This window comes from Gadus macrocephalus, chromosome 10, assembly GCF_031168955.1.
Source record: "Gadus macrocephalus chromosome 10, ASM3116895v1".
Taxonomy (NCBI): domain Eukaryota; kingdom Metazoa; phylum Chordata; class Actinopteri; order Gadiformes; family Gadidae; genus Gadus; species Gadus macrocephalus.
Genome location: NC_082391.1, coordinates 14,660,618 through 14,671,274, shown reverse-complemented (window position 1 = coordinate 14,671,274; position 10,657 = coordinate 14,660,618). Strand labels below are relative to the sequence as shown.

The 10,657-nt window shown below is 49.1% G+C and overlaps 2 protein-coding genes across 2 annotated transcripts in view; one reads left to right on the top strand and one right to left on the bottom strand.

Moving 5' to 3' along the window:
• Window positions 1-6: 6 nt before the first annotated feature.
• On the bottom strand, window positions 7-4,194 carry dele1 (DAP3 binding cell death enhancer 1). The gene is made up of 7 exons (XM_060063782.1): window positions 3,989-4,194; window positions 3,336-3,453; window positions 2,298-2,400; window positions 1,492-1,651; window positions 1,185-1,385; window positions 810-920; window positions 7-339 (listed from the first exon to the last, which is right to left on the bottom strand). Exons 1-7 carry the CDS (start codon window positions 4,017-4,019, stop codon window positions 74-76), a joined length of 990 nt encoding a protein of 329 aa, XP_059919765.1. The 5' UTR covers window positions 4,020-4,194; the 3' UTR covers window positions 7-73.
• A 2,393-nt stretch (window positions 4,195-6,587) lies between these two features.
• The window catches only part of bicc2 (bicaudal C homolog 2), a 19,128-nt gene continuing 15,058 nt past the window's right edge, over window positions 6,588-10,657 (top strand). Inside the window, exons 1-2 of the mRNA XM_060062685.1 lie at window positions 6,588-7,740; window positions 10,140-10,186. Of these exons, the coding sequence (XP_059918668.1) occupies window positions 6,720-7,740; window positions 10,140-10,186 (1,068 nt within the window). The 5' untranslated portion in view covers window positions 6,588-6,719. The remainder of the gene's footprint in view (window positions 7,741-10,139; window positions 10,187-10,657) is intronic.

Genomic DNA, 10,657 nt, shown 5'->3' with positions numbered 1-10,657 from the left:
GCTCAAATCGGTCCTCCATTGGCTGGTGGAAGGACACTGTGTGTACTTTATGTACTGACAAAGCTGGGGCCTTTCACTTGAGCTCCTTCAGCCCAGCGCTAAGCCGCACCCCCTCCTCCCCTGGGTAACAGTAGGGAGCAGTTCCACCCTGGACCCCCCCACTGCGGGGTCTGTACAGCGGGAGTTCAGCGCCCACCTTCTCCGTGTCCCGGGCCACGCCGCGCCCCGTCTCCCAGCACACGGCCGCGTTGTACTGGGCCTGGCTGTAGCCGCGCCGCGCCGCCGCCGCGAAGCAGGGGAAGGCCTGCTGGTGGTGCTGGGTCTGGGCGCTGTCCAGGCCTGGGGGGGGGGAGATAGAGAGAGGGAGAGAGAGAGAGAGGGAGAGAGGGAGAGAGATATCAGACCACACGGTGGAGGGCTGTAATCATTCAAGGCCTCTGGCACAGGGGGGCAACACATGCGATGAAGCTGTGTTGCTAAGGAACTGGGATTTCTCAGCCCTCCCTGAGACACGGCCTCTTCATCGACGGCTTTGTGACTACGGGTGACATCGGAGAAATTCAATGTTGCAGTATTTTGGATGCGATATTGTATTATGATATGCTGGTTTTAACTATTCATTACATGCTCAAACAACTAGGGTCATCGATTTTTGTGAGTCGACAGGCATTGTTGAGAATTTTTTGTTGATTCTTAATGCACCCTTTAAGACCAGGAATGCCCAACCAGAGCAATGATTGAGTCTGAGCCAGGAGCTCCTCATATCCCATAATAACCAGTGAGCGGGTCGGATCCCAGGCGTTCCTCACCGATGATGTTCAGGATCACCGGTACGCTGGAGTGTCCCACGTGGCCCAGGGTGGAGGCGGCCTCCATCAGCCCCTCCCCCCCACTCAACACCTCCAGAGGAACACCGGCACAGAGGGGACGAGGTTAGATATCTAACGGTCGGTGAGACCCGGACTGAACACTTAAGCAGGACGTTTACCCACCTGGCCGTCGTCTCCAGGCGTCTGGGTGCCGTTAAACACCGGGAGATCTTGCTCAAGGTGCGCGGATGAAGATGGGGATTGAGGTTCTGTCGTTCAAGATAAAAAAGTAATAGAACAGTTAAAGAAAAGAAAAGAGCCAACACTCTGCCCTCTGAATGTTAGGGTTAGTTATTGGATGAAAAATAAGCAAACCTTGTATAGAACCATCGTGACTCAAGTCCGCCCTCTGGTGGACAGATCGAAGACTGTCGATGGAAAAGTGCTCAAGGTCTTCGCTGCTTCTACTGCTTCTGTTGATGTTGTGGAGCTGAGGCTGAGCCTGGCCTTGACCCTCTGGCAACATGTGCATACACAGACCCCCCTCCGCTCTGGGAAAGGCGTCTGGGTTGGACACTACAGGAGAAGCAGCACACAACGTCAGAATCCACACTCACAAACGACCCATTTATCTGAATGGATTGGTGTGTGGACCGTACGGACGGTACGGCCGTTCACCCACAGATCTCCAGCAGGACTCGGTAGCCACACTTGTGCAGCGCCGCGGGAGAAGCCCAGGCTCGGAGGCCGGACCCGGCTGGGCCGGGTCCGGCCTCGGGCCCCGAGGACCACTGGGAGTGGAGCCGCCTGCAGATCTGCATCAGCAGGGCGGCCGCGGCCCCCTGGGGAGAGGAGACACACGACCAATCAACCACCGCTTGTAGAGCACCACATTACCAATCAATAACCGCTTCTATAGGAAACACATTACCAGACACTAACCGCTTCTATAGGAAACACATTACCAGACAATAACCGCTTCTATAGGAAACACATTACCAGACAATAACCGCTTCTATAGGAAACACATTACCAGACAATAACCGCTTCTATAGGAAACACATTACCAGACAATAACCGCTTCTATAGGAAACACATTACCAGACAATAACCGCTTCTATAGGAAACACATTACCAGACAATAACCGCTTCTATAGGAAACACATTACCAGACACTAACCGCTTCTATAGGAAACACACAACCAGACAATAACCGCTTCTATAGGAAACACATTACCAGTCAATAACCGCTTGGATAGGAAACACACAACCAATAAACAAACGCTTGTGTAGGAAGGAACACATTAGCGTTTCCCATCACCTTCCTACACGTGAAGCCAGAATAAGTCTATGTCAGTGTCTGTGCAGGTACAGACTGAAGGATGCAGGGTGTGACATGTGTACTTGTAGGCTAGTATAATCGACGTGTCAGTGGTGTGCTCTCAGTGCTGTAGGGATGCAGATGTTTGATATGCATAGGGCTCCTACCCATCCCACGGCATCCAGAGCCGTGTAGCGAGGGAGCTCAGTGTGGCAGAAGCGTGAGGTCTTCTGTTTCCTCCCCTTCCCTCCATCTTTTTCTCTCTGGGAGCTGAGGAAGAGCAGGAAGAGGAAGGTGAACACACACAGCCATGACACAAGGCCTGGCCTACTCACCTGCTACTCTTTCCCCATCATTACACACACACACGAGAGCTGAGACTAAGGATTTGTTTTGTTGTAGAAGGATTCCTTTTATTGAAGCATGAAGTCATCTATTCTGATTATTTCTCAACCATTCTTCAATTTCAGAATGAAAACAAAACAATATATTTTGTAAAACCTTATTTGAATGCAACATTGAAATATGATGGGGTGTTCAGCAGAGTGATATACAATAACATTTGACGGTATTGACTTAAATGAATGACCAATAATCATAAAAAGGCATCTCAGTTGCGGGGGTCTCAACCGACAGAGTAGCTAGTCTGTCTAGTGTCTACTAGCATGTACTGAGCGAGAGACAGAGATAGACAGACAGACAGAGGGACAGAGAGAGAGAGAGCGAGAGAGCGAGAGAGCGAGAGAGCAGAGAGAGAGAGAGAGAGAGAGAGAGAGAGAGAGAGAGAGAGAGAGAGAGAGCTGAGACAGCTGAAAGGCACTGTGAGGATGAGGAAGAGGGGGTGTAGAGTGTCCTCACGAGGGGTGAGGAGTTCATAGATGACTGACTTCCGCTATGAGGATGCCATTTGTCAACAAAAATAGAAGGCCCTGCACTTCTAATGAACCCTTGCCTTCCTTGGGCAAAAAAACACACAGTAAGCAAGCAAGCACTACTTCTTTTTTTTTTTTTTTTTATAGTTTTTTTATTCTGAATGAAAAAGTATAACAATACAATGTATATCACACAATGTGCATGTAACACTTGCAGAATACAAATGAATGAAAGCAAGCACTACTTTCTATTCTCATTGTTACTGTACAGTGTGTGTGTGTGTCTGTGTGTGTTGGTTGGGGGGGTGTAAATGAGGGGGTGGGGCAGCCTACCTGCTGTCAGTTGTGTTCAGAGAGTTGGAGAGGAGATTGGAGCCATTGACGACCTCGTCCTCCACACAGTGGTTCTGGGACAGCCGTAAGGGGGCGTTGCCATGGCACCTGTGGAGTACTGTGTGTGTGTGTGTGTGTGTGTGTGTGTGTGTGTGTGTGTGTGTGTGTGTGTGTGTGTGTGTGTGTGTGTGTGTGTGTGTGTGTGTGTGTGTGTGTGTGTGTGTGTGTTTGGGTATGTGCGTGGATGCGTGGGTGGCGTGGTGGTGACAGAATGCAACATATGTCAGATCGCTCGAGTTTGCAGTTTGAAGATAGTTCGATTACATAGCAATATTGATAACCAATATGGTAACATACAATATTACCATATTGTATAACATATTATAAAGCATAGACGATATATGCTTTATAAGAAGTATAACATAAGAAAGGTGTCATATTCATAAACATGTGCACGAGGTCCTACATATATTGGTTCTAACTTACTGTGCCGTGGGGTCAAGGCGCGATATAGTCATTAAACAGTTTTGCTTTAGAAATGCATCATAAAAAAACACGAAATATGCTTAAGAAAACAGAATAATACAGCTGAGAGTGCCATAACAAGTCCTAGTAGTGTGAGGGGCGGGGGAGCAATGGTTGCCACTACTCACCTCTACTAAAGAAGCCTTGCAGCCTCCACATGATGATCCACAAGGAGGTCTAAAGAGGCTCCATCTTTAGAACAGCTAGGGTGCCGTCCTAATCCGTTGGGGAGATGGTTTGAATCGCTCGTCCTGTTGACCTGTGCTGTCCGAATCACGAGTTATTTTGGAAACACACCATACCGGAAGCGGTACTACTACGATGACGCAACGAAACCACAAGCATGGAGCGGCGTCGCCCCCCAGCGGTGTTCGGGGGTAATGTACCATATCCAACGTAAGCCGTTTACATTGATTTAACCATAGATTAAGTAGTTTGGGTTTCCTTAAAAAATATCATGATAGATGTGCTGGAGGAATACGGTGCCCTCTTTCAGAACATTTGGAATGAACATTTAGCTGCTCTGTCTGTTTGTCTGTCTATGTCGGTGTCTCATTTCGATGAGAAGATGTTTAGCACATAGGTTGGAACATTTGGCGTGACTGCTTCCCTTTAGCAAACCAAGGTTCATGTGTGTGTGTGTGTGTGTGTGTGTGTGTGTGTGTGTGTGTGTGTGTGTGTGTGTGTGTGTGTGTGTGTGTGTGTGTGTGTGTGTGTGTGTGTGTGTGTGTGTGTGTGTGTGTGTGTGTGTGTGTGTGTGTGTGTGACTATTCAATTGCATGGGTCAAATAGTGACGCAGAAGTTTAGTTCGGAGGACTATACTTAACTTCAGTGTCACTATTTGACCCACAGGGTGTGCAATTCAATACGTGTGGGTGGTGGGGGGCAACTCCTTACTGGAACTGCTCCCACCCACTTTTATTGATGGTCTGTTTCCATGGCAACACAGCACCATTAACAGACCATCCTCCTCAGGCCATTGAAAAGGGTCTTTCACCCTGTGGTAGACAGGGGTACTGCAGGTAGTTCGTGGGATTTGCTTCCCGAAATAGAAAAAAATACAAAGATGGGAAAAATGAAATAGATAATCGAAAATAAATAATAAATATCTTTCAGTTAATGTTTTGTTGATATTTAGAAGATAGTATTGGTCTGTACTTTCCATCAAATTTTTATAACACAAGATAACACAAAACAATGGATGTTTGGTGTTATCTTGAGTTTGCTAAATAAACCCACCGGCAGGTAGCATTAACGGCATTTGCAGTGATCATTGTGGATAAAGGGGCCACTGGCTCCCCTTACTAAGCCAGATGTGTGGAACCACTGACCTAGAGAGGATACAAAAAATAAATTCTAACATGTGACTTTATGTGACTTTAGCCATTTTTATTTTACAATTGGATTTCTCACGTAAGTTCTGGGAAAGTGTGGAGTTGGGGGAGAGAAGGGGGTGTTGAGGGGGTTCAGGGACAAACGGAGACCTTTTATTCCTCATCTATCCATCACCCCTCCCTCCCCTGTCCCCTAAAGTTTATGACTCTCGTCGCCGGCGTGTTTGTGAACGAACTGGTTGCCGGGGCGATGACGGCCAACAGTGCACCGGGCTTGTTGTTGGAGCAGGTTCTTTATCCCAAGATACCCCCGTCTCAGACACACTCACACACACATACGTGCACACTATACGCACACACACATAGAAATACACGTAGAAATACACGTGCACACACATGCACACTTACACAAAAAAACAGGCACGCAAACATACACAGCACACAGACGCACACACTCAAACATACACACGCACACAGACACACACACTCAAACATACACACGCACACAGACACATATACATGCACACGCACACACATACATACAGACAAATGAGGTTTACCTCCTTAGGGTTGTGTGGTGTGTGTGCATGTGTTTGTTCATGTGTGCGCTCAATCTCTGTCTTCCTCCACAAGTTGAATGGGGGGGGGGGGGGGGGGTCCTGATTATTTGCTTAGAGAAGAGACACGTTCATTTGAGTCAGCGTGAGTCAGAGTTATCTTTAGAGGCTGGGTACCGTCTTCAGTGTTGGACAATGTGTTCATCAATGCAGGAGATCAATACAGTATTTCAACCTGGACATCTGTATCGTCGATCAATGTGAACATCAACACAACGGATCAATACAGTAGGTCCCTGGGCACAGATTTGAGCAGAGTAAAACATGAATACTTTCACAAGTCAGTGTGAATGTCACGGTGAAAGTCACAGTAAAATACTGTTTTCTCACGCCAACGTTTTTCTTAATTTAAACAAATCTAGAGAGAAAGAGAGAGAGCAGAGAGTGGTGAAAGATGGAGAGAGAGGGTGAGACAGAGAGAGAGAGAGAAATAGGCTGAGAGGGAGGGACAGAGAGAGAGAGGGCCAGACAGAGAGATATAGACTGAGGGTGAGACTGAGAGAGAGACAGAGGCGGAGAGAGAGAGAGAGAGAGAGAGAGAGAGAGAGAGAGAGAGAGAGAGAGAGAGAGAGAGAGAGAGAGAGAGAGAGAGAGAGAGAGAGAGAGAGAGAGAGAGAGAGAGAGAGAGACACAGAGAGAATGAGAGACAGAGGGAGAGAGAGACATAGAGAGAGAGAGAGAGAGAGAGAGAGAGAGAGAGAGAGAGAGAGAGAGAGAGAGAGAGAGAGAGAGAGAGAGAGAGAGAGAGAGAGAGAGAGAGACACACAGAGTGAAGGGCTAGATCTGACCTTGGGGCGGGGCTGTTCAACGGGGCTATAGTGCCTGTTTCCACCCCTCTGTCCCCCACTCTGAACAGCGCCTCTCACACCAAAACACCCTCCCACTGACGGGGGCTTCACGTCCTGCTATGGCCACCAGCACCACGGAGGGCAGTGCTCCATCCGCGGCCAGGGTAGAGCCACAGGAGCCTGACTCAGAACCTAGCTTAGGACCCGGCTCAGACCCTCAACCTGAGCCCAGCATCACTCACAGCCCAGACAAGAACCAGGACCAAGTTCAAGAGCAGAACCAGGATCTGGAACAGGACCAGGACCAGGACCAGGACCAGGACCGGAAACAGGACCAAGTTCAAGAGAACCAGGAAGAGGACCAGAGACAGAACCAGGACCAGAAAATGGACCAGGAGAAGAACCAAACCCACTACCAGAACCATGACAGGGACAAGGATCTGGAACAAGACCAGGACCAGGTCCAGAACAAGGATCAAGACCAGGACCAGGACCAGGACCAGAACCAAGACCAAAACCACAACAACAACCAGGATCAGGTCAAAGACCAGGACCAAGACCAGGACCAGGACCAGAACCAAGACCAAAACCACAACCACAACCACAACCAGGACCAGGTAAAAGACCAGGACCAAGACCAGTACCAGGACCAGAACCAAGACCAAAACCAAAACCACAACCACAACCAGGACCAGGTCAAAGACAAGGACCAAGACCAGGACCGGAAACTGGACCAGGAACCGGACCAGAAACAGGACCAGAAGAAGAACCAAACCCACAACAAGAAACAGGATCAGGACCAGGTCCGGAACCAAGACCGGGACCAGGACCAGGACCAGAACCAAGACCAAAACCACAACCACAACCACAACCAGGACCAGGTCAAAGACCAGGACCAAGACCAGGAGCGGAAACAGGACCAGGAACAGGACCAGAAACAGGACCAAAACCACAACCAGACCTCCACTCTGCCAGAGAGGGAGGATGAAGAGGATGAGGAAGAGGAGGAGGAGGACGGAAGGAGGAAGGCAACGGGGCCGACCCCGGAGGACCAGGGCCTTCAGGGGCGGGGTTCAGACCCGGACCAGACGGAGGAGAGGTTTCGGATCGACCGGAAGAAGCTGGAGTGTATGTTGTATGGTGAGTGTGTTGCTAAGACCCCCCTGGACTGTCCAACGGGGGGGGGGGGGGGGGGTTGGGGGGGGGTGGGTGGAGAGAGAGTCTCTGACCCCAGCTCACGGTTGATCACTTTTATTCACGATTATCAACTCAACCGATGTGTTTGTCGTTCGCCAGCGGTCAGCTCCTCACAGCAGCTCACAATACTCCCTCTGTTGAGGATGTCCCTTTGTCACTTGATGCATCTGTCACCGCAGATGTGCAGATGTGAGTGCGTGCAGATGTGCGTGTGCATGTGAGAGGGTGTGTATGTGTGTGTGTGTGTGTGTGTGGGTGTGTGTGTGTGTGTGTGTGTGTGTGTGTGTGTGTGTGTGTGCTGAGTGAGTGTGAGTGTGTGTGTGACTGAGTGTGCGTCTATGCTTCTGTGTATGCAGACGTGTGTCAACATGTGCCTGCAGATGTGTGTATGAGTGTGTATGCAGATGTGAATGTGTGTGTGCAAATGTGTGTGTGTGTGTGTGTGTGTGCAGACTTGCGTATATGTATGTGTGTGTGTGTGTGTGTGTGTGTGTGTGTGTGTGTGTGTGTGTGTGTCACATCAACCTGGTCTCCAGGTGGCGGTTCCTAGCCCGGCACCTCAATAAAGCCCGCTGGGTAAAGCGACGTCGCTCCACCACTAGGATTTATGGCCACCACTTGGGCTGCAGGATCCAGAGTCGTGCGCGGGTGTACTGAAGGCTGCCAGCGTGGCGGCGTCGGGGACTAACCCGGGGACAGATCAGGAACCCCCCTGGTCTCAGGGCAAGCATTCCCTGAGGGCCAACAGCTGGCCGCCGGAAGGAGTTGGTTAGGGGGGCCCAGTTTAGCCCGCATGAGGCCCCTGACGCAAACGCTGTGTGGGTTTGTGCATATTTTGTATGTGTGTGTTTTGTTGTATTAATGACTGTGTTGTTTGCTGTGTTTCTGCGTGTGTGTGTGCATGTGAGCGACTGTGCGTGTATTGTTGAATTTGTTACTGTGGGTTTTTGTGTGCATTGTTGTGTTTCTGTGTGTACGTGTGCGTGTTTCTGTTTGCGTGTGTGTGCGGACGCCTGTGTGTGTGTGTTTTTCGTGTGTGTCTGTGAGTGTGTGTGTTGATGTATGTGTTTTGTGCACACAAGAACATTATAGAAAGACCCACATTCCTAAGCAGGGGTTTCTTGGTTATTTAACTTTTTCTCTTTTTTCTACGTCAGTAAAATACCGGTGGTGCTATTAGCCGTCTCTAGGTCAGCTCTTGAACCCCCTCCCCTTCCCCCCCCCCCCTCCCCTCAGCCCCCTCCCCACACTGTTCCCATCTCATTCTTCATCCCTGTCTGCCGTAACCCCTAGCAATGAGGAGGGGCGGAGTGTGTGTGTTTGAGTGAGTGTGTGTGTGTATGTGTCTGTGTGTGAGAGTGTTTGTGAGTATGTGTGTCTGTGTATGTGTGTGTATGTGTGTGTGTGTGTGTGTGTGTGTGTGTGTGTGTGTGTGTGTGTGTGTGTGTGTGTGTGTGCGTGTCTGTGTGTGTGTTAGTGTGTGTGTGTGTGCCTGTAAATGTCATTCGGGAACGATGGCCTTTTAAAACATGTTGACGCTGGCAGCTCTTGTTTGTTGCCGCGTTTTTGCTGCTGCCCGACACTGGCTCCGTGTTGACCCTGTGTGTGTGTGTGTGTGTGTGTGTGTGTGTGTGTGTGTGTGTGTGTGTGTGTGTGTGTGTGTATGTGTGTTCTCACTGCCGTCCCTACACTGGCTCCGTGTTGACCCTGTGTGTGTGTGTGTGTGTGTGTGTGTGTGTGTGTGTGTGTGTGTGTTTGTGTGTGTTCTCGCTGCCGTCCCTACACTGGCTCCTTGTTGACCCTGTGTGCGTGTGCTTGTCTGCACGTTAACACTCCACAAACAATCACAGGGATGGTAGCACTGACAAACGCTGCCCTTAAACATTCATGTCCTTTCAGTTTTTATCCCCTTTTTGGTTTTGTTTGTGATTTGACTTTAAGGGTACAAACCCATAAATCCATTTTTTCCGTTAAAAAACGGTTCTGTGGCGGGGAACAACATTCGTTGTTTTTGACCAAAGCCTAAACATTTCTTAATATTCGACGTAAAATACAGGAAGTCTGCTACTATTGGCTGAAAGTGCTATTCTAGAGTGTTCCTTGATTGGCTGTGCAACCTCGCAAAAAAGTGAGTGCGATGTTGATTCTGACCACGCCCAAGCCGCTTTTTCCTAAATCTTTGCCATCTTTATGAGGCCACGACTGCTCTGATCAAATATTCATAAACTTGTAGAAAGAATTGATCCCGAGGTATACCTCCTTTGATGAAGACTGTGTCACCATAAACGCTTTGCAACACGTATCTCTGAAGCTAAATGACGTGGAGCTGTGATGTGTTCCAGGTCCGAGGCGAGGAGACGGCCTGTCAGGAGAGGAGTTCTTTGAGAGGGTATGTTGGAACCTGCTGAGGTAACAAGCTGAGGCCCTGAGATTTGACGCACAGCCAGAACACAAGCACACAACACACAAACCTTTATCATATTCCAGGAACACTCCACCAGCCAAGAAAATATTTCTTGCATACAAAAACTATAATTGCAGTAATGCGCACGTCCTTGATGTGACGGAGTTGTCGACTGTGGTGTTTTTGAAATGCTAATGGTACTACGTATCACGGGAATGAGGCTTTGTTTGGCCTGTTGTTTCCTGTGTTTGTGCTGCACAGTATGTTTTTGTGTGTTTGTGTGTGTGTGTGTGTGTGTGTGTGTGTGTGTGTATGTCTGTGTGACTGTGGGGAGGTTATTCTTGTGATTCACCACAAGTTGAAAATCGATTTGATTCACCACTGGTGAATCACAAGAAACTACAGCCTCCGTTGTTTCCCCCCCACTCTTCAGCTGTCGCCTCTTTTATAAACAGA